The sequence below is a fragment of the Myxine glutinosa genome, chromosome 6, assembly GCF_964187855.1.
Source record: "Myxine glutinosa chromosome 6, kmMyxGlut1.1, whole genome shotgun sequence".
Lineage (NCBI taxonomy): Eukaryota > Metazoa > Chordata > Myxini > Myxiniformes > Myxinidae > Myxine > Myxine glutinosa.
The window spans coordinates 1,135,853-1,159,518 of record NC_136266.1 but is presented as its reverse complement, the minus strand read 5'-3'; the positions used below and the strand labels follow the sequence as shown (position 1 = coordinate 1,159,518).

The 23,666-nt window shown below is 47.9% G+C and overlaps 1 protein-coding gene across 6 annotated transcripts; it reads right to left on the bottom strand.

Moving 5' to 3' along the window:
• Nucleotides 1-1,834: 1,834 nt before the first annotated feature.
• LOC137429524 (uncharacterized) lies at nucleotides 1,835-22,561 on the bottom strand. Of its 6 annotated transcripts, none has more exons than XM_078779528.1 (10): nucleotides 21,446-21,797; nucleotides 20,990-21,100; nucleotides 19,543-19,729; nucleotides 12,096-12,208; nucleotides 7,382-7,532; nucleotides 6,731-6,850; nucleotides 5,987-6,214; nucleotides 5,709-5,824; nucleotides 5,357-5,467; nucleotides 1,835-5,169 (listed from the first exon to the last, which is right to left on the bottom strand). In XM_078779528.1, exons 3-10 carry the CDS (start codon nucleotides 19,723-19,725, stop codon nucleotides 4,914-4,916), a joined length of 1,278 nt encoding a protein of 425 aa, XP_078635654.1. In that variant the 5' UTR covers nucleotides 19,726-19,729; nucleotides 20,990-21,100; nucleotides 21,446-21,797; the 3' UTR covers nucleotides 1,835-4,913. The 6 variants fall into 6 exon arrangements, with proteins under 6 accessions (XP_078635654.1, XP_078635655.1, XP_067975590.2 ...); XM_078779529.1 differs by having other exon boundaries at nucleotides 19,543-19,747; nucleotides 21,446-21,779; XM_068119489.2 differs by lacking the exon at nucleotides 7,382-7,532 and having other exon boundaries at nucleotides 12,095-12,208; nucleotides 21,446-22,561.
• Nucleotides 22,562-23,666: the final 1,105 nt, after the last annotated feature.

Sequence of the window (23,666 nt, the reverse complement as noted above, 5' to 3'; positions counted from 1 at the left end):
TTCCTGGGTTACCCCTAACCCGTCTATCTCCCCCACCGACATCCGATCGCCTTGATTGTCCATGGCGCGATCTCAAAATTCGGGTTTTATAAAACAACACAATTTCGGCAGCTCGTAATTTTGACCAAAATTTTTTATTATACACACACAAGCAATATTTTAGAGCGACCAATATTATTTACAGCAATAGATGGAAAAGAGCAGTCACACAGTGCATTGTTAACTTATTCTATTTCATTTACTTAATCCCCAAGACAAACGAGTAGGACAGGACGTTCACACTCACACGGTGGATATTGCAGGCAGGTAATGGCTCGAGGTTGATTGCTTGAGAGGAAGGCAAGGTCGGAGGCAGCAGCTTTCAACCCCTCGCGGTTTTGGCGGGAAAACCTCCGTCGCGTATCCGCGGCCGTCACGCGCTGGCTCGGCACACCTGCTCCTCTTCCTGGGGTGGAGCCGTCTCCCTCCGTTCAGCGCGTCTCTCCAACGACAGGGGATATTGCAGGCAGGTAGGTAGGTAGGTAGGGCTTGCGGTGGATTGCGCTCCTCTTCCAGGTCATCCCCCAGCGTATCTCTCAAGGCCTCTCTGTCAAGCAGTTCCTTACATTCGCTTTTATCACCTCCGGCGGAATTAAGCCGCCGGCTCCGAGGGCACGCCTACCGGGTCACTCACCGCGGTGTTGATTGGCTGTTAGGGCCGGTTCACTCCTGCCCTCTTCTGACGAGGTGGAGACACGCCTTTCTTCTCCAACCTTACCTCGTGGCCAATGGTGGTTGAAGAGAAAAACCGACCAAAATGCGGAAGGCAAATGGAAGGGAGGTTTTGGGGAAATTGGAAGGGCCTATGCTTATTTTGTTTGATACAATGCAAAGTCAATGTAATGGAAAACACATACTTAGCCTACATGGAATAAGGAAATACACTATTTAAAAGATATATCGTGACCTGCGTGTATGTTCTATGAAATTAATTAGGAGGACGGCTGCGACCATTATTTACATTACCAGGATGTTACCATACCAAAACCATACTCTTCACATCCGTTACCCTTCCTCCAAAATTGTTACACTCCTCAAAACCCGTTACACTTCTCAAAACCCGTTACACTTCTCAAAATCGTTACAATATATATATAAGGCAATATATATTATATATATATATAATATATAATTATATATACCTGCCAGCAATCGGTGTGGCTGAAACAACCGAATCCACTAATTAGAAGGGCTGTCCACATACCTTTGGTCATGTAGTATATATATATATATATATCTTCTGTATATTGCATTTCTTAAGAATCATATTAAAATCGAATGCCTGCTGTTATTTTAACTGTGGCAGCTGTTTTTATAACAACAAGAAAAAACAAATGAAGCAATACATGCAGGTGTGTCTATATAAGTTAACACGCACGAGAATTGACTTCTGTGGTTCGTGAACGGAGTGAGGTCAATGATAATTCGTAGGGAGTGACACCAAGTCTTCCTGTAATCTCACTTTTGTTTTTCATGGCGTAATCTCGTGAGATTTACGGTGGGCGCCAAATCGGATCAAGTGACATCCATTTTTACGGCTCGCTTTAAAAACGGTACTCGTGTTATTTTCCATCAGTGATGAACTCTGCTCTTTGTTGTTTATTGGTTGCAAACGTGTCTATTTTCCAATGTTCGTCCAACGTTGTTTATTGGTTGTAAACGTGACTGTTGTGTCGCTCAATAAATGCTAAACAATGGCACTGACCGTTATGTACAAGACCGTTTATTCGAGGCACGGATCCACCAGCATATCCCCGACACCGTCAAGATGGCGTCCCTCCCATCCCTTCCCAGCAATCCCTACGCATCCGGCAAGTCACCACCAACAACAACAACAACAGCAACCTCGGAAATAATCAAGCACGTAAGAAAGAACACAACATTTTCTCCCCTCTCCCACCAAGTTCAGTTATGGAATGAGGTCACAAAATCCTGAAAACGGCTGGGGCGCTGGCGGGCTCTCTGAGGCCGTTGCAATGTCCCCACAGGTCCAAGCCCTTCTTCTATATCAGCCGTATCACCTGTATTGGTGGGACACATACCAACTCCCAGCTGACTAGATGTAATCAAAGCCTGGGTCACAGGGGCCGCCACTTTCCGTAGTTTGTTGGCATGCCACCAAGACTCATGCTGAAGCTGGAAAGCCACTGGTCCATGCTGTCAGCTCACACGAAGTGGGGAGGACCAGAATGACTCCATCTTGTTTTTCTGATGAGGATATTTAGCTCTGACCCAATCATGAACCTGCATCGCAGGTGGCCTTGATCTGTGCACTTTGTCAGTGTTTCTTCATGCGCTGCTGGCTCAGTTGTACGGCAATGCTGGCAGCCGGTGAGGGGAAGCAAGACCCCGTGGGGTGAAGCAAGACCCCGTGGGGCATTGTACGGCAATGCTGGCAGCCGGTGAGGGGAAGCAAGACCCCGTGGGGTGAAGCAAGACCCCGTGGGGTGAAGCAAAGACCCCGTGGGGTGAAGCAAACACCCCGTGGGGCGAAGCAAGACCCCGTGGGGCAAAGCAAAGACCCCGTGGGGCGAAGCAAGACCCCGTGGGGCGAAGCAAGACCCCGTGGGGCAAAGCAAAGACCCCGTGGGGCGAAGCAAGACCCCGTGGGGCGAAGCAAGACCCCGTGGAGCGAAGCAAGACCCCGTGGGACGAAGCAAAGACCCCGTGGGGTGAAGCAAAGACCACGTGGGGCGAAGCAAGACCCCGTTGGGCGAAGCAAAGACCCCGTGGGGCAAAACAAGACCCCGTGGGGTGAAGCAAGACCCCGTGGGGTGAAGCAAAGACCCCGTGGGGCGAAGCAAAGACCCCGTGGGGCGAAGCAAAGACCCCGTGGGGCGAAGTAAAGACCACGTGGGGCGAAGCAAGACCCCGTTGGGCGAAGCAAAGACCCCTTGGGGTGAAGCAAGACCCCGTGGGGTGAAGCAAGACCCCGTGGAGCGAAGCAAGACCCCGTGGAGCGAAGCAAGACCCCGTGGAGTGAAGCAAGACCCCATGGGGCGAAGCAAAGACCCCGTGGGGCGAAGCCTGTGCATCGGCAGCAATAGCTCACGTCCTGTTATTAACGTTGCTGGTGAGGGACCTGTGGTGGTGTGCTTAATTGCCCTGTAGTGCATGAGGGTCTGTAGTCAGGCTGTTTGAAACGTACAACCTTGAGCTAGGTGCGCTCGAATTCCATTCTTGAGGGTTTCGTTAAACCTTTCCACCCCTCTATTGGCCTGTGGGTGGTACACGGCCATGCGGATATATTTGATTCCATTGACGCTGAGATACGTTGTCATCTCAGCTGAAATGAACTGTGGGCCATGATCTGTGGTAATGACCTGTGGAACCCCCGAAGGAACTATCGGTGTGTCCAGGATGTGGATAATGTTCTGGGAGGTAACTGATCCCACGGGAACAACCTCAGGCCACTTAGAATGTAAATCATATGCGACTACCAGAAAGCATTGATGGTGAGGGACACCCAAAATTTCTCCACAAATGTCTAGTTGTAGGTGTTCCCAGAGGTGAGATGGCCAGGAAACTTACTGCAATTGAGGCGATACAGGCTGTCCAGCTTTGCCACTGATCAAACAAGTCGTACAATCCTTTACCAACGTCTCAATGTCTTGGTCAATGCCAGGCCACCACACCAGGTCACGGCAACGTTGCTTGACCTTGACCACGCCCAAGTGACCCTCGTGAGCCATACTCAACACCTGTGCACACAGCATGCTTGGCACCACTGTGCGGTGTCCTCGCGCCACACAAAAATCGTTCCAACAGGATAGCTCGTCTTTCACCCTGGAAAACGGTATCAGTTTGTCTGCTACTCTGGCCGGACATCCCTCTGTAATGTAGGAACGCAGGGTACGGAGAAGAGAGTCCTCCTTAGATGCCCTGGAGCTCCGGAAGGGACACCACATCATGTAGGGGTCCATGCAACATTGCAACAGTTGTATTACATTCAACAGTCCACCTTTCAAAACTTATAATAAAGACCCGTTTGACCTTTAGGTCCTTTCTTTTTATATGTTTTAAGACCCTTTGACAATTCTGATCCTTTAGATCTTAAATTCCCCCCTTTAGACCCCTTTGAACTTGACCCTTAACCCCATTTAGATCTTTTTCAGACCCCATTCTTTTCAAACCTTTCAACATTTCGACCATTTGACTTTCACAAATTTTCAGACACTTGACCTTTACACATTTACAACGAGACCGTTGACCTTTACAGACGTTTCATTTGCAATTAACGACCTTTCATTTAGTACATCCTTCCATTTATTAGCCACACAAAATACACCACACTAAACATGTCCTGGTGAGGGTCTACAATGTCTGGTAGCTCTTTCTTGTTATATCTTGTGTAACTCCTGGATTTCGGTGACATGATTGTTTTGTTTACCTGCCCGTGCCAAGTGTTTGTGTAGATCGAGGTGAGCATAAACAGGTGACTATGATGCATGTGATGAACTTGGTGAAGGTGTCATCATTTTAGGAGGATTGTGGTGAGTTTTGACATCCAGGTATGCCGAAAGACACATCATCGAGTGCAAACAAAATCATTTTCATATTTATAACAATAATGGAATGTAAGGATTGACATATAATTCATAATGATAGTGTTACATGCAGCTTGAGTAATATGGGCAATGAGACCAGCATTGCTACGTGTGCTTGAGGAACTGTACCTGAGATTGTGATTGAGGGGAATCAGGTGATTATGAGGGATGATTTGCAAATTATACATTGATATAATTGTGAAGAATGAAGTTCGTTGTTTGTTACATCCACAGTTATTATTTGTTGTTTTCACCACAGTTAAAGTGAAACATAATGGAGTTAAGAGAGTAAAACCAAAAACTAGGAGGTACAGCGATTGTGGTTGCTCAGGGCAGCAGGCGATGGAGACCTGCCAGACCACTCTCACGGTACTCCGCGGCCGTGAGCCAGAGGCTTTGGAAGGCGGAGAGGGATGCCAGAATGGATCCTCCGATCCAGACGTACTGCTTACGTTCTCGAGGAGCCGAGACTCGTACCGAGGCTGGATCTGGAGCCATAGACCTGAGGCATTGTGAGAGGCGCGTCTTGAGGCCTGGAAAGAGGCTAGATCCGCCGGCCAGGAGGACATTTCCAAACAGGTCTCTGAGATTCAAAGGAACGAGAGAGGATGCAGAAAAAAGAGATTTTAATAAGGATTAATGAAGACATAGAATAGGGGAGTAGGGTGTGGCCCAGTGGGGTCGGAGGGGGATATTGACCAGGAAGTAAAGTGGGGGAAATAAACAGGAGAAAAATGGCTTATAATGTTTTTGGGGGGTTCATGAATTACCTGCGGACGTCAATATCCGATTGCATGATGCTGTTGTAAGTTAGTAAATGCATCCCAGGTGCATCCATCCCAACAAGAGAAGGGTCAAACAGGGTTTCTGGAGCCAGGAACCTAGAGTGGGAGAAAATGTGAGCTCTTAATAATAGGAAAGACCATTGGATGTGCGTGGGTAGGGTAAGTGGAGTAGGGTAAGTGGACTAGGTAAGTGGACTAGGGTAAGTGGACTAGGGTAAGTGGACTAGGGTAAGTGGACTAGGGTAAGTGGACTCGGGTAAGTGGCCTGAAGATGAGTGAGATGAGTGTGAGAAAGTCCAAGTGAATAAAAGGTGTTTTTAAAAATCAAAAAGTAAACCTCTGATTGTCGATGATGATCATCTGACCATCTGGAAGGCGGTACTCCCGGGAGATCTCAGCCCTCGGCCTCTGTGTCTCTTTCTTTGTACTCAACGCTATGTAACACATATCTTCCTACAAGCAGAACAGTTTGCATCACATCCAGCAGGAAATCCTGTTGTATCTACAACATCAGTTCCAGAATCGAGCATCACCTTTGGCCTTTTTACCTCAACCTGTTAAAAAATAAATGCACAACCAAAGTGCAGTCCCCTTTTCCCCTTCGACGTGTCATACCTTCATTTCACGTACAACCTCCCTCTCCGCCGAACTCCTGAACGCATGTCCTTGGTAGGACAGCAGCATGGACAGGCGAGCGGTGACGGCACGTCCGCCGACCTCCAGTCGACCAACAGTATGAGGCTGCCCGAAGCCCCTGTACACAGGTAGTACGTAGGTAGCGGCCGCCCCACTGTCGCACACCAAACCCGTCGTCTTTCCTGCTGCATATAAAGCCAGCACACCCTGGCACAACAAAAGGTTTACCAAATCTAGGTTGACAGCTCATCTGTACTAACTCACCTTTTCTATTGTCTGTGCATCCTTCCTCCAGCTTCTATCCACTTCCCTTCGTCCCTTTCATCATTTAAAGTGTAATTTCATCATGACCTTAATGTGTTAAATCCTGGTTTACTTCACTTCTCAGCCTTTCTCCTCTTCCCAATTTCTTACTCTTTTAAAGTTTTTTAGTTCCTCATCTCCTCGTCTATCCCTTCCCACGTTAAGTCCATTCTCCAACAGTTCTCTGCCATTAGGTCTTCCATGAGCTTGTACAGTATGTGAAAAGAGGTGAGTATTGGGCTATGTATGTTTAGATGTAAACATGTAGGGCTAAAATGATAAGGTGATAACCTAAAGCTCGAGTCAGAGGCATGAACTAGAGTTTGAGGCCCCGCAGTGATATGCAATGGTGATGTGTAGGAGTTCAGAATGAAACAAAGCGAAGAAACCAAGACAAGAAAGGAAGAATGACATAAGAACCTGGACTGCGAAGTAGAGTGCGGGGACGCCCAACGACTCGATGAGGAGTTCAGCTGCATGCTCTCGATGCCCAAATGAGGTCAAGGGAGCTTCACTCAGCAATATGGGTCGCTCATCAACCTGGCATCGCAAACATTCATTCAATTGTTTGTTTCCTTAATGAGTTTGAACTCCAATGAGCAAAGCACAACTAATGATACATATTGTTACGGTTCTCCGCCGCCCTTCTTACCCTTACCAAGGGGGGATTAATCCCCTTGTTCTTTCTGGGCTTGGCGGAACCGAGACTTGAAACGCCCCTTCCGGGCAAACGCAAAGTAGGGTTTCGGGACCAAGTCTCGCTCGTACCTAAATCCCTGCGCCGCCACGGAAGCGAGGAAGCAAGCCTCGCACGAGCCACGTGTGATCTGGGTACACCGAGCGGATTGAGTACCACGTGGTCCGTGCAGTTTAGGTAGTGGAACCCGATTCGAGCGGTTCTATTCGTACCACACTTAGCCAATGGGGAAACCACAGGAACGATCGAATGGAAAAGGAAGAACACAGGCTTAATTATTCCCACACGTATATACAGTGATCGGGACGCAGAGACACAGAGCAGTACTTGGACAGTCTTATCTTATCACCCAGACTCGGGCCCATCACACTCACACAGGGAATTGCAGATGGATCGATGTTCCACTGTTCCAGCCAGACGCGTCGACGTGGTCGTCCAGGAACGGCCCCGTCCGGCTCTCCACGATCCCAGCACGTCCCGCGAAGATGGCAGCAGGCGGTGGAAGGAACCTCGTAGCGTGTCTCCCGAACAAAGGCAGCCGATGAGGTGGAACGGCAAAGGCGGGACTCTCAGCACGGCTGGCGATTACACAGCCGTTATCACTCGCGCGGCTTAATGCACTGTATATGGATCGGCCTCCAACTCAACCGAGCGTCACTTATAATAGCGCGTATTTCCGTTCATGCGCGTCTCTCTTCACCCGCGTATCTCTCACAGTTCTCTGATGCTCACAACTCCTCTTCAATGATTCCTCCGGGTTGGTCAGTGCGCGCGAGTTCTCCGTTCATCAGCGAGCCCTCAAGTCCTCTAGTCTCTTTGCTCATCAGTCCTCTCGGGGGCTTTGTGCAATGGGTTAAATAGGTACGCCCCCGAACCTTCTGGAACCCTCTCGAACCTTCTTACCATGCCCTGTGACGCAGTGCTGCCTCCACCACCTCTGAGCCCTGATTGGCGGCTCGTGCTTACCGTCAGTGCCTCTGCCGGCTCCTCATTCGGCTCCACCCCGACCCTCCTAGGCCTGCCTCATGTTAATTCGCCCAAAGTTAGCGCAAAGGGGCATGAGGCTAGGGAGGCTGGAAAGTCGGTAGAAGTAGGGCCTATTCTCCTGACTCTACTCAACGCAGAACTAACATAGGAAAAGGACTAAGCTCACAAATACTAAGAAATAACTATACTATCGCGAGGCTACATGTTGCTTGTGTGACTAACTATGAGGGGGAAATTTTAACCTTTATTATACTGACTACAAACTCAAAACCGCAACAATATACAGCCATTAAACGGATTGTGGTGCATTCATGTGTTTACAATTTCTTGCTTATCCTGTGACACATCTTCATTGTCGTGGGACCAGCAGCCATAAAACACCTTTGGCATTATGGATTCGGACATCCCATGATATTGAAGGAGTCTCGTACTCGATGATAACGCTTCAGGCGACGTGATCGGTTCACTCATCACTTGGGAGGACAATGGCGTGTCTGGTCCGTGATCGGTTCACTCATCAGTTGGGAGAACAATGGCATGTCTGGTCCGTGATCGGTTCACTCATCACTTGGGAGAACAATGGCATGTCTGGTCCGTGATCGGTTCACTCATCAGTTGGGAGAACAATGGCGTTTCTGGTCCGTGATCGGTTCACTCATCACTTGGGAGGACAATGGCGTGTCTGGTCCGTGATCGGTTCACTCATCACTTGGGAGGACAATGGCATGTCTGGTCCATGATCGGTTCACTCATCACTTGGGAGGGCAATGGCGTGTCTGGTCTGTGATCGGTTCACTCATCACTTGGGAGGACAATGGCGTGTCTGGTTTGTGATCAGTCCACTCATCACTTCGAAGGACAATGACGTGTCTGGTCCTTGATCGGTTCACTCATCACTTGGGAGGACAATGGCCTGTCCAGTCTGTGATTGGTCCACTCATCACTTGGGAGGACAATGGCGTGTCTGGTCCTTGATCGGTTCACTCATCACTTGGGAGTACAATGGTGTGTCTGGTCTGTGATCGGTCCACTCATTACATGAGAGAACAATGGTGTGTCTGGTTCTTGATCAGTTCACTCACCACTTGGAAGGACAATGGCGTGTCTGGTCCGTGATTGGTTCACTCATTACTTGGGAGGGCAATGGCGTGTCTGGTTCTTGATCAGTCCACTCATCACTTGGGAGGACAATGGCGTGTCTGGTCCGTGCTGATGACGGTGAACAACACAAAATAACCCAAAGATAGATGGTGCTCCGTCGAGTGAGCTCGCCTCTTTTTTGGGCGGTCGGTCAGTGTGTTAGGTCTGATGTTATGTTTGAACAAGTGAGACAGTAGGAAGTAACTCTGTGACTTCTTCAAACACCAGAGAGTTCATAGAATACAACATGATACCCCACGCAGTATAATTAAATTACAATAAAATAATGATTTAAATAAAATAACAAGAATGACTGACTGCATTGTCATCACAACCTGTGACACAAAATATGTATTTTTTGCTTCCTCTGTCATTCGGGGTAGGAGGCCTGCATTAAGTGCTGTCATTCGGGGTACGGGACCTGCATTAAGTGCTGTCACTCGGTGTACGGACCTGCATCAAGTGCTGTCATTTGGGGTACGGACCTGCATCAAGTGCTGTCATTCGGGGTGCGGGACCTGCATTAAGTGCTGTCATTCGGGGTACGGGACCTGCATTAAGTGCTGTCACTCGGGGTGCGGGACCTGCATCAAGTGCTGTCACTCGGGGTACGGGACCTGCATTAAGTGCTGTCACTCGGGGTACGGGACCTGCATTAAGTGCTGTCACTCGGTGTACGGACCTGCATCAAGTGCTGTATTCGGGGTATGGGACCTGCATCAAGTGCTGTCATTCGGGGTACGGGACCTGCATCAAGTGCGAGTGAATTGGCTTTAAAATGTGGTAATGGGACAATTGGGAAACGTGCATTTAAAGCGCTATTAAAAGATGAAAAACGCCATTGGGAAAAACATTTAATGTGCTATTAAAAGTTTAACTCAACACCTCGTATCCATGACAGCTTCCACCACGGTTATATCAAAATGAGCTGATTTGTCACACAGTCACAGATCGTGTAATCCCAACATGGGGCCGTTCAAAAAGTATGTAATGTTTTGATAAAATCTGACACCTCCACCCTCTTGTAATTATTGTAAAGACAGTATTTGTAAAGATATTACATAACACTTGAAGACACCCCGATGTGACAAACCCGGGCAGTGTATAATTAGCAGAGGCCAACGGGCCTAATGTTTTAGGCCCACCAGAAAACCAAGATGGTGGTGATATTATTTTGTCTGTGTGCAATGATAGGTGGAGTCAAGCGCCAAATGTGGGTGGGTCCGGCAGATGGCCGACCAATGCATGCAGATTAAGAAAATTAACCCCCAACAAGAACCACAACAACTTTTAACTTCCTCTCCAGTCGTCGTCATCGTGTGGCCGTGAATGGAATCCTCTCATCTCCTCTTTCTGTTCAGGCTGGAGTTCCTCAGCGCAGTGTTCTGGGCCCTGTGCTTTTTCTGGTTTTCATCAATGATCTCTCCGACTCTCTGGAAAATCCTCTCTATATCTTTGCTGATGTCTCCACTCTCTGCTGCTCCATATCCCAACCCTCAGATCGGCAGTCCGCAGCCTTCTCACTCTCTGCAGACCTGGACAAAATCACAGACTGGTCAAACAAGTGGAACATGTCCTTCAATCCTGACAAATCTCACACTCTCACTTTGTCTCTCCGAAAAGACCGACTGGAAAACCCTCCCATCCACTTTCTCAACTATCCTCTCCAAGAAGTTCTGTCACTCAAGCTTTTGGGTCTCACTATCTGCCATGATCTTTCCTGGGAAAACCACATTTCAAATCTGGCTTCCAAAGCTAGTCGCCGACTGGGCATCCTCCGTCGTGCGAAGTCCTTCCTTGGCACACCTGAGCTCCTCACCACATACAAGGCTTTCATCTGCAGCTCAATGGAATACTGCTTTCCCCTCTGGACTGGTGCTCCTGCCTCATATAGTCAGGTTCACTATGTTTTTTCGTTCAAAATCATGGTAGATTAGCAAACCTATACATTTTTTGAAACGTTATTACATGGAAAATCTGAAAATCAATGTTTACATTTGCCAATTCCGACCAATTCGATTCGACCAATTCGACCAATCGACCAATTACATTCGACCAATTCGACCATTCGACCAATCGCTTCGATCGATTCGATTCGATTGGATTCATCGAATTCGATTCATTCGACCAATTCGATTTGCCAATCAATTTGACCGACCTTTGCTTGTGTGGAACGGACTGTGAAAACGATGCGGACTATATTGTCGGATACGACACACAGGACAGTGATGACGAACTCTAAATGGCATATTCTGTAATCGTGTATGTTTGGTGATATGAATTATTGTGACACATTTTGATGTTATTAACTGCCTGTACAAAATGATAACATGTATTTGATTATGCAACTTATCGCGAATATAAAGACAGTATTTTGCAATTCAAAACCTTTGATTCGTGTCTTACCATTCCCCATAGCACTAATTTGATACTTTCATTGGATTCCTTGTCCGTGAAAATATAGGTTTAGTATATTTTAAAAAGTTTTTAGGGTAATTAGAGGCAGAAATAGAACAAAATATGTATTTTACAGTGGCCATTTTGAAAATCCAAAATGGCCGCCATACAGGTATCTCTCCAAATGTAAACATTGATTTTTAATTTCCTTATGCTATAACCTTTCCAAAAATGTATAGGTTTGCTAATCTACCATGATTTTGAACGAAATATAATTTATTGACATAGTGAACCTGACTAATACCTACGTTATCTTCACACTGTAGAAACCAAAGCATTCAGAATCGTTGGAATCTCCCGCGATGAAGCGAAATGATTGAATTATGAAATAAATTTGGACAAAGGAAATGCTTGAATTATGATTGGTGTAAATCATGACAAGACAGCAACTCAAGTTGCTCAGTTAAAACAAGCCTCTGACTGTAGCGATGTGTGGTGAGGCGAGCGTAGGGAGTCAATCCACACTAGTTTAAAAGATGGAGAAAGAGCTATGGATGGATTACCGGCAGTTTCAGGTGATGTTCATACACATATCTCCATATTGTCTCCATATCTTCCCAGGAGGAAACGACGCCATTCTCCATGGGGTAGTGCAGTGCCAGTGCTCCTCTCATTGCCTGTTGTAAATATAAAATTGTCTTAGTGAATGCTCCAATTAAAGCTGCTTCACAGATCGACTGGATTTTTATCCAAACGCCATTTTGCAGGACAATTGCGGTAGCCGATAGGGGTGTGTCACGGACTATGATGCAACGACAAGGTGTATTTAGACTGGATTAACATCCAATATGATCATGCAATTGTGTGATGTGAACAGAAGTCCTTCCCAGGCTGTGTGCAACGTTGCGTTAGACATTATTAAATAATTATAATCAGAATAAAATAATTAAACTTTACTAGGAAATTAAATAATTGTGTTTACGCATTGGGCAGCGGCTCATGCTGACTGCACATTTCTCAGAAGCTGCCTTGCAAGCACAATGTTTATGCCCAAGGTTTGGAATGTTGGAAATCCACTTGCACGCATATTCGCGTGGCGCGTGGCGTCTGTCTGGACTGCCTTGGAATTTACAAATTTCTTAGAATGACCTTATATGGAATTGTTATGCTCAACACGCACGCAACCTCAGCACTAATCAAGCTTGCTGTGGTTTGACAGTTAACTAATCTTGGAAGCGGTTACAGATTTTGGTTGTGATTTTCCTGCGCTAATACCCGGGAAATGTAACACCCACCTCAGACTTTTGTATAAATGACGCAGAGAGCCTCCTCAGCGTCGACGAGTCTGGCATTTCACTCAGGCCGACTGGGACGGTCTTCAAGCAGCCATCAATCGTCTGGATTGGTCTCCCATCTCCACTGCCTCTGACATCAATTCTTCCTGGGAATTCTTCCAAAGCAAACTGACCGTCCCTTCTCTTACCCTTCCTCCCGTCCATGGTACACTGAATTTTGTGGTGAGGCAGTTGCCCTGAAACAACTTGCCTTTGCCTCTTGGAAGGCTAATCCAACTGAAGGCAATCTCAGTTCCTTCCACCAAGCTCGGAACAAGTGTGTGTCTACCCTCAGGAGTGCCAGGAAGCACTATCTCTCCACACTCAAGATTGAACTCTCAAACCTGTCTCCTTCCTCCAAATCCTGGTGGCATCTGGTCAAATCCGTTTCTGGTGTTTGTTCCCCCTCCATCCCCTCCCTTACCTCAAATGGCCACACAGTTGACATCGCACGTGACAAAGCCGAATGCCTCAACTCTGTGTTTGCCTCAAAATCCTTAGTCCCAAACCCATCTCTCTCTGTTCCCACCTTTCCCAGTCGAACCCAACTGCTCCTGGACTCTGTGTCCTTCTCTCCTGACAAGGTGGAGGAGTTTTTGTCAAACCTCGACTCTGATTCTGCAACTGGACCAGACGGCATCAGCCCACGGGTCCTAAAATCCTGCTCTGCCGCTCTATCTCACCCTCTCTCTGTTCTTTTCACCCTATCTTTTGCTCAAGGTCATCTGCCAGCATCCTGGAAATCAGCAAACATTACCGCTTTACACAAAAAAGGTGCAAAAACAGATCCTTGCAACTACAGACCAATCAGCCTGCTCCCAATTATCAGCAAAGTCATGGAATCCATCATTGCTTCGGATATGAAATCTTTCCTCTTCTCCAATGGCTTGATCTCTGATCATCAATTTGGTTTCAGACCAGGTCACTCTACTCTGGACATGCTGCTTCTGCTGTCTCAACAATGGATGGAGGTCCTCAATGCCAAACAGGAAATCAGAGCTGCCTCCCTTGACATATCACGTGCCTTCGATACGGTCTGGCACCCAGCTCTGCTCACCAAACTCTCCTCCTATGGTATCCATGGAAATCTCCATGCATGACTTGCGGACTTACTCTCTGGTCGTAGTCAACGTGTGGCCCTGAATGGATTTCTCTCATCTCCCCTTCCTGTTCAGGCTGGAGTTCCCCAAGGCAGTGTGCTGGGCCCTGTGCTTTTTCTCGTCTTTATCAATGATCTCTCCGACTCTCTGGAAAATCCTCTCTATCTCTTTGCTGATGACTCCACTCCCTGCCGCTCCATTCCTCTTCCGTCAGATCGGCAGTCTGCAGCCTCCTCACTCTGAAGACCTGGACAAAATCACAGACTGGTCAAACAAGTGGAACATGTCTTTCAATCCTGACAAATCTCACACTCTTACTATGTCTCTCCGAAAAGATCGACTGGACTACCCTGCCATCTACTTTCTCAACAATCCTCTCCAAGAAGTTCTGTCGCTGAAGCTTTTGGGTCTCACTATCTGCCAGGATCTTTCTTGGGAAAACCACATTTCCAAGCTGGCCTCCAAAGCCAGTCGCCGACTGGGCATCCTCCGTCATGCGAAGTCCTTCCTAGGCACACCTGAGCTCCTCACCACATACAAGGCTTTCATCCGCAGCTCAATGGAATACTGTTCTCCCCTATGGGCTGGTGCTCCTGCCTCACACCTGGCTCGGCTTCACGCTGTTGAATCCAAAGCTTTCAGAATCATTGGAATCTCCCGCGATGAAGCTATCTCTGAGGGCCTTTCACTCACTCACCGCAGGCAGGTAGGTGGTCTTTCTGTCTTCCACCGACTCCTCTCCGGCCTTGCTCCCCCAGCTCTCTCTGTGCTCTGTCCCCCAAATATTCCTACAGGTCGCACAAGATCTGCCAGCCACCCTCTGATGGTTAAACTGCCGAAATCTCGGCTCTCTGCTCACCTTCACTCTTTCATTCCTCTTTTCTCCCGCCTCTGGAACAAACTCCCACACTCACTTCAATCACACTCCTCCCTCCAGGTCTTTAAAACAGCTGTTCACCACCATCTCTTATCTTCCCCCATCCAAAACCTTGATCTTTTCTACCCCCACTAATTCACCCCAGATCCACCTTGTTTGAAATTCCAACTTCTTTCCTGCAAGTCCTGGCAGTGTCCATATGTTTTATACCTCTCCCACCCCCCCCCCCCCCCCTTCCCATGCTTCGCCCCCCCAAAGCCCTCTCCCTCCCACAGTTCTCTCGATGTCTCCATGTCTCTCGGTCCCTGCTCTCAAATGTTGTGTTTGTATCCTTCCCCCTCTCTCCCCATCTGGTCTACCGCTCCCGATGTTATTTGTTTTATGTGTCTGTTTGTCTTTCTGTGTGATTAATGTTCGCTCTTTCACGAACCTCGATCTTGTATACAAAAAAAACAAAAAACAAACAAAAAAAATATGGTGAAGGGTTCCTACTATATTCAGAGGTTGTTTTGATGTTTGTACCAGACAATCTCTCCGCACATGTGATTGTAATAATGATCTTATTATCTAAAAGTTGTATTGTGGAAATAAAATATACATTACATTACTTACGCTCAAGCTTTTGGGCCTCACTATCTGCCATGATCTTTCCTTGGAAAACCACATTTCCAAGCTGGCCTCCAAAGCCAGTCGCCGACTGGGCATCCTCCGTCGTGCGAAGTCCTTCCTTTGCACACCTGAGCTCCTCACCACATACAAGGCTTTCATCCGCAGCTCAATGGAATACTGCTCCCCCCTCTGGGCGGTGCTCCTGCCTCACACCGAGCCCGGCTTCACGCTGTTGAAACCAAAGCGTTCAGAATCATTGGAATCTCCTGCGATGAAGCAAACTCCGAGGGCCTTTCACTCACTCACCGCAGGCAGGTTGGTGGTCTTTCTGTCTTCTACCGACTCCTCTCCGGCCTTGCTCCCCAAGCTCTCTCTGTGCTCTGTCCCCCAAATATTCCTCCAGGTCGCACAAGATGTGCCAGCAACCCTCTTATGGTTAAACTGCCAAAATCAAGACACTCTGCTCACCTTCACTCTTTCATTCCCCTTTTCTCCCGCCTCTGGAACAAACTCCCCCACTCCCTTCAAACCCACTCCTCCCTCCAGGTCTTTCTCATGAATCTATGTAATCCAGAATCACTGCTCACCTCCACTCATTTATTCCTCGTTGTCCACTTGTGGAACTAACTTCCACATTCTTTTCAATCCCATTCTTCCCTCCAGTGTTTGAAGACAGCTGTTCACCACCATCTCAGATAATCCTCATCCACAACCATGATCTCTACCCCGGATAACCCTCCCAAAGCCCACCTCTTTCCAACTTTCCAGTTTGTCCTTCATAGAGTTTGTGGCTGTATCTATCTTGCTCACCTTGTGTCCCTCCCCACCTCCTCCACACCTCTCACCCAGCCCTCTTTCTTCCCCACATCCAGTATTTCTCTAAGACTCCCTCTATTTTGCCCCTAATCTCTGCTATTGGTGTTTCCCCTCTCTATTTCTGCTGTTCCTTTTGTTCTGTTACTCCCTGATTCATTCTTTGTTCTCGCTCCTCTAAGAGCCTCAAAATTGTGTACAAGGAAACTTTTGTGAAGGTATCCCAGGTGGAATCCATATCTGGTGCTGTTCAGATGGTAATTCAATCCTTTTGTGAAAGGAAACATTGAAGTTCGTGCAACTTGTCCTCTGCAGAGCAGCCATTCCCTGCATTGTTCATGTTACTCCCTTACAACAGAAATCCTGCTTGGGAAGTTAAACGTGATTTTGTTACAAGTTAAATTGATCTTTCTTCATCCACGATTTCCAGATGTATTATCTTGAGGTTTGGACCTCATTCAGAAAACAAAGCGCATTTTTTTTTTTTTGTATACTGAATCGAGGCTCGTGAAAGAGCTAACATTTATTTCACAAACAAATCAACCAGACAAACAAAATATACAAAAAGAGGGAGCGGAAGCCAAGATGGGGAGAGAAGGGGAAGCATTTGAGAGCAGGGAGAAGTGTGGGAGGGAGAGGGCTTGGGGGCAGGAGGCGTGGGAAGGGGGGGGGAGAGGTATAAAACACAAGGGGACCGAAATTAGCGGGGGTAGAAAAGATCAAGGTTTTGGATGGGGGAGGATAAGAGATGGTGGTGAACAGCTGTTTTAAAGACCTGGAGGGTGGAGTGGGATTGAAGAGAGTGAGGGAGTTTGTTCCAGAGGCGGGAGAAAAGAGGAGTGAAGGTGAGCAGAAAGTCTTGATTTTGGCAGTTTAACCATAAGAGGGTTGCAGGCAGATCTTGTGCGACCTGTAGGAATATTTGTGGGACACAGCCCAGAGAGGGCTGGGGGGGCAAGGCCAGAGAGGAGTCGGTAGAAGACGGAAAGACAACCAACCTGCCTGCGGTGAGTGAGTGAAAGGCCCTTGGAGTTAGCTTCATCGCGGGAGATTCCAATGATTCTGAACGCTTTGGTTTCAACAGCGTGAAGACGGGCTAGGTGTGAGGCAGGAGCACCAGACCAGAGGGGAGAGCAGTATTCCATAGAGCTGCGGATGAAAGCCTTGTATGTGGTGAGGAGCTCAGGTGTGCCAAGGAAGGACTTCGCACAACGGAGGATGCCCAGTCGGCGACTGGCTTTGGAGGCCAGATTTGAAATGTGGTTTTCCCAGGAAAGATCATGGCAGATAGTGAGACCCAAAAGCTTGAGTGACAGAACTTCTTGGAGAGGATTATTCAGAAAGTGGATGGGAGGGTTTTCCAGTCGGTCTTTTCGGAGAGACATCGTAAGAGTGTGAGATTTATCAGGATTGAAAGACATGTTCCATTTGTTTGCCCAGTCTGTGATTTTGTCCAGGTCTGCAGAGAGTGAGGAGGCTGCAGACTGCCGATCTGAGGGATGAGGAATGGAGCGACAGGGAGTAGAGTCGTCAGCAAAGAGATAGAGAGGATTTTCAAGAGAGTCAGAGATCATTGATGAAGACCAGAAAAAGCACAGGGCCCAGAACACTACCTTGGGGAACTCCAGCCTGTACAGGAAGAGGAGATGAGAGAAACCCATTCAGGGCCACACGTTGACTACGACCAGAGAGGAAGTCCGCCAGCCATGCGTGGAGATTTCCATGGATACCAAAGGAGGAGAGTTTGGTGAGCAGAGCAGGGTGCCAGACCGTATCGAAGGCACGTGAAATGTCAAGGGAGACGGCTCTAATTTCCTGTTTGGCGTTGAGGACCTCCATCCATTGTTGAGAAAGCAGAAGCAGCATGTCCAGAGTAGAGTGACCAGGTCTGAAACCAAATTGATGATCAGAGATCAAGCCATTGGAGAAGAGGAAAGATTTCATATCTGAAGCAATGATGGATTCCATGACTTTGCTGATAATTGGGAGAAGGCTGATTGGTCTGTAGTTGCTGGGATCTGTTTTTGCACCTTTTTTGTGCAAAGCGGTGATGTTGGCTGATTTCCAAGCAGATGGCCGATGACCTTGAGCAAAGGAGAGGGTGAAGAGAACAGAAAGAGGGAGTGAAAGAGCGGAAGCACATGATTTTAGGACCCGTGGGCTGATGCCGTCAGGACCAGTTGCAGAATCAGAGTCGAGGGTTGACAGAAACTTTTCCACCTTGTCAGGAGGAAAGGACACAGAGTCCAGGAGCAGCTGGGTACGACTGGGTACGGTGGGTACAGAGAGGGATGGGTTTGGGACACACATTCTCCGCTCAGGTGTGTTTTGTTTTAGATTGCTTCAAACATGGCGATCCTCAGAGAGGTCACCGTCATGTATGAGATCACCGTCATGTATGAGGTCACCGTCATGTGAGGTCACAGTCATGTATGAGGTCACAGTCATGTATGAGGTCACAGTCATGTATGAGGTCACCATCATGTACGAGGTCACCGTCATGTAGGAGGTCACCGTCATGTACGAGGTCACCGTCATGTACGAGGTCACCGTCATGTACGAGGTCACCGTCATGTTGGAGGTCACCATCATGTAGGAGGTCACCGTCATGTACGAGGTCACCGTCATGTACGAGGTCACCGTCATGTACGAGGTCACCGTCATGTACGAGGTCACCGTCATGTACGAGGTCACCGTCTTGTACGAGGTCACCGTCATGTACGAGGTCACCGTCATGTAGGAGGTCACCGTCATGTACGAGGTCACCGTCATGTACGAGGTCACCGTCATGTATGAGGTCACCGTCATGTACGAAGTCACCGTCATGTACGAGGTCACCGTCACGTAGGAGATCACCGTCACGTACGAGGTCACCGTCACGTACGAGGTCACCGTCACGTACGAGGTCACCGTCACGTACGAGGTCACCGTCACGTACGAGGTCACCGTCACGTACGAGATCACCGTCACGTACGAGGTCACCGTCACGTACGAGGTCACCGTCACGTACGAGGTCACCGTCATGTAGGAGATCACCGTCAAGTATGGTCTCTGTGCAAGCTGTGGTTGTGGAACCCATCCGAACCACCCGACTCGTATGGAACAAAAGTTCAAATCCTGTGTCCCACGCGTTTGTCCATCGTCTACTGTGATTTATGGACAACCCACTCAATGAGCCTTGGTTTAATTATTGAAAAGGTCGAAGTTAGATGGACACCTTCAGACAAACACAAATAGTAGGACAAGAAGCACGTACCATATTCAAAAGGTGTGCTTACCTGCGCATCATTGCCAATGTAGACGTTCCTGCTCGGTCCTCCAATCATATATTGTGCGAGTCGTGGTTTTCCCAGCACAGTGGGCACCACACAGCGCGGGCCACTTTCCCCGGCCACACCGGCTTTCAACACTCCGCTACCGCAATCTAGCACCACAGCCTTGGCGGTGACGGCCTTGTCCATCGCTCTGGAAAACACCCGGAAACTGAGGATTCCTTATAATTGTGATCCCCACAGGCCTCTACAGGGCCTAGCTTTCAATCATTATACGACACACAAGGCCCCAATTGATTCCTTATCATGATCATCCCCACAGGCCTCTACAGGGCCTAGCTTTCAATCATTATACGACACACAAGGCCCCAATGATTCCTTAGACACACATTTTCACTTTACCATCCTTGTCCAATCCCTCTCACATTTTCACTTTACCATCCTGTTAAATCCCTCACACATTTTCACTTTACCATCCTGTCCAATCCCTCACACATTTTCACTTTACCATCCTGTCCAATCCCTCACACATTTTCACTTTACCATCCTGTCCAATCCCTCACACATTTTCACTTTACCATCCTGTCCAATCCCTCACACATTTTCACTTTACCATCCTGTCCAATCCCTCACACATTTTCACTTTACCATCCTGTCCAATCCCTCACACATTTTCACTTTACCATCCTGTCCAATCCCTCACACATTTTCACTTTACCATCCTGTCCAATCCCTCACACATTTTCACTTTACCATCCTGTCTAATCCCTCACACATTTTCACTTTACCATCCTGTCCAATCCCTCACACATTTTCACTTTACCATCCTGTTAAATCCCTCACACATTTTCACTTTACCATCCTGTCCAATCCCTCACACATTTTCACTTTACCATCCTGTTAAATCCCTCACACATTTTCACTTTAACATCCTGTCCAATCCCTCACACATTTTCACTTTACCATCCTGTCCAATCCCTCACACATTTTCACTTTACCATCCTGTTAAATCCCTCACACATTTTCACTTTACCATCCTGTCCAATCCCTCACACATTTTCACTTTACCATCCTGTCCAATCCCTCACACATTTTCACTTTACCATCCTGTCCAATCCCTCACACATTTTCACTTCACCATCCTGTCCAATCCCTCACACATTTTCACTTTACCATCCTGTCCAATCCCTCACACATTTTCACTTTACCATCCTGTCTAATCCCTCACACATTTTCACTTTACCATCCTGTCCAATCCCTCACACATTTTCACTTCACCATCCTGTCCAATCCCTCACACATTTTCACTTTACCATCCTGTCCAATCCCTCACACATTTTCACTTTACCATCCTGTCCAATCCCTCACACATTTTCACTTTACCATCCTGTCCAATCCCTCACACATTTTCACTTTACCATCCTGTCCAATCCCTCACACATTTTCACTTTACCATGCTGTTCAATCCCGCCAAAGTATTCTTCCAACGGCTCCATCGTCGGTCGTTGTGACGTCATATTGGTGTTCCATTTTTTGGTTGTTGTTGTTTCTTCAGCGCGTTGGCCTACAACAGAATAGCGCAGGCCTGTTATTAGCGTATCTTGGGAAAGACCATTGAAGGAATTGACCTGAAGAGCTAAGTCTGCAAAGAGGAAGATTATAAACATTTCCTTCAATGGTTTTTCCAATTTTCCACTCACGCAGAACTTTTCACATTTTCTATAGAAATTCTGTAAAAATCTGAAGAAATTGAATCGAGAGTAAAATAGTTCTACAGAATTTTATATTTAATTTACATTTGACATCTATCTATCTTCTATCTGAACATAAATAAAACCGAAAAACACAGTCTGTGAAAGTCCGTTGGAGAAGCCGTGAAGCTGTAATTATGTGTCTATTAATAACGTACTATTTGAACGTTGGTTGCTTCCTGCTTCTCTTCGACCTCCTGTTGGTTGCTTCCTGTCTTCCCTTCGACCTCCTGTCAGTTGCTTCCTGGCTTCCCTTCGACCTCCTGTTGGTTGCTTCCTGTCTTCCCTTCGACCTCCTGTTGGTTGCTTCCTGTCTTCCCTTCGACCTCCTGTGGGTTGCTTCCTGTCTTCCCTTCGACCTCCTGTTGGTTGCTTCCTGTCTTCCCTTCGACCTCCTGTGGGTTGCTCCCTGTCTTCCCTTCGACCTCCTGTCGGTTGCTTCCTGTCTTCCCTTAGACCTCCTGTCGGTTGCTTCCAGTCTTCCCTTAGACCTGTCGGTTGCTTCCTGTCTTCCCTTCGACCTCCTGTCGGATGCTTCCTGTCTTCCCCTAGACCTCCTGTTGGTTGCTTCCTGTCTTCCCTTAGACCTGTCGGTTGCTTCCTGTCTTCCCTTCGACCTCCTGTCGGATGCTTCCTGTCTTCCCCTAGACCTCCTGTTGGTTGCTTCTTGTCTTCCCTTAGACCTGTCGGTTGCTTCCTGTCTTCCCTTAGACCTCCTGTCGGTTGCTTCCTGTCTTCCCTTAGACCTCCTGTCGGTTGCTTCCTGTCTTCCCTTAGACCTCCTGTCGGTTGCTTCCTGCCTTCCCTTCGACCTCCTGTTGGTTGCTTCCTGTCTTCCCTTCAACTTCTTGTTGGTTGCTTCCTGTCTTTCCTTCGACCTCCTGTCGGTTGCTGTCTTCCCTTAGACCTCCTGTTGGTTGCTTCCTGTCTTCCCTTAGACCTCCTGTCGGTTGTTTCCTGTCTTCCCTTAGACCTCCTGTGGGTTGCTTCCTGTCTTCCCTTAGACCTGCTGTTGGTTGCTTCCTGTCTTCCCTTCGACCTCCTGTTGGTTGCTTCCTGTCTTCCCTTAGACCTCCTGTCGGTTGCTGTCTTCCCTTAGACCTCCTGTCGGTTGCTGTCTTCCCTTAGACCTCCTGTCGGTTGCTTCCTGTCTTCTCTTAGACCTCCTGTTGGTTGCTTCCTGTCTTCTCTTAGACCTCCTGTTGGTTGCTTCCTGTCCTCCCTTAGACCTGCTGTCGGTTGCTTCCTGTCTTCCCTGAGACCTCCTGTCAGTTGCTTCCTGCTTCCTGTCCTTTAGACTGCTGAGATCCCTTCGACCGTTTAAGACCCTTTAAGTCCCCCAAGACGCTTAAGATCCCGAAAGACCACGAAGACCCCAAAAACCTCAAAGACCCTTAAAGACTCAAAAGACCCAGAGGACCCAAAATAACCGGAAGACCACAAAGACCTCGAAGATACAAAAGACCCAAAAGACCTTCAATACCGAGAAGACTCAAAGGACCCCAAAGACCCAAAATACCTCAAAGACCCTTTTTTTTCTTTCTTTTTTTTTGTATACAAGATCGAGGCTCGTGAAAGAGCGAACAATAATCACACAGAAAGACAAACCGACACATAAAACAAATAACATCAGGAGCGGTAGACAAGATGGGGAGAGAGGGGGGGAGGTCACAAACACAACATTTGAGAGCAGGGACCGAGAGACATGGAGACATCGAGAGATCTGTGGGAGGGAGAGGGCTTTGGGGGGGGAGCCATGGGAAGGGGGGGGGGGGGAGAGGTATAAAACATATGGACACTGCCAGGACTTCCAGGAAAGAAGTTGGAATTTCAAACAAGGTGGATCTGGGGTGAATTAGTGGGGGTAGAAAAGATCAAGGTTTTGGATGGGGGAAGATAAGAGATGGTGGTGAACAGCTGTTTTAAAGACCTGGAGGGTGGAGTGGGATTGAAGAGAGTGAGGGAGTTTGTTCCAGAGGCAGGAGAAAAGAGGCATGAAAGAGTGAAGGTGAGCAGAGAGCCGAGATTTCGGCAGTTTAACCATCAGAGGGTGGCTGGCAGATCTTGTGCGACCTGTAGGAATATTTGGGGGACAGAGCACAGAGAGAGCTGGGGGAGCAAAGCCGGAGAGGAGTCGGTAGAAGACAGAAAGACCACCTACCTGCGTGCGGTGAGTGAGTGAAAGGCCCTCAGAGATAGCTTCATCGCGGGAGATTCCAATGATTCTGAAAGCTTTGGTTTCAACAGCGTGAAGCTGAGCTAGGTGTGAGGCAGGAGCACCAGCCCATAGGGGAGAACAGTATTCCATTGAGCTGTGGATGAAAGCCTTGTATGTGGTGAGGAGCTCAGGTGTGCCTAGGAAGGACTTCACACGACGGA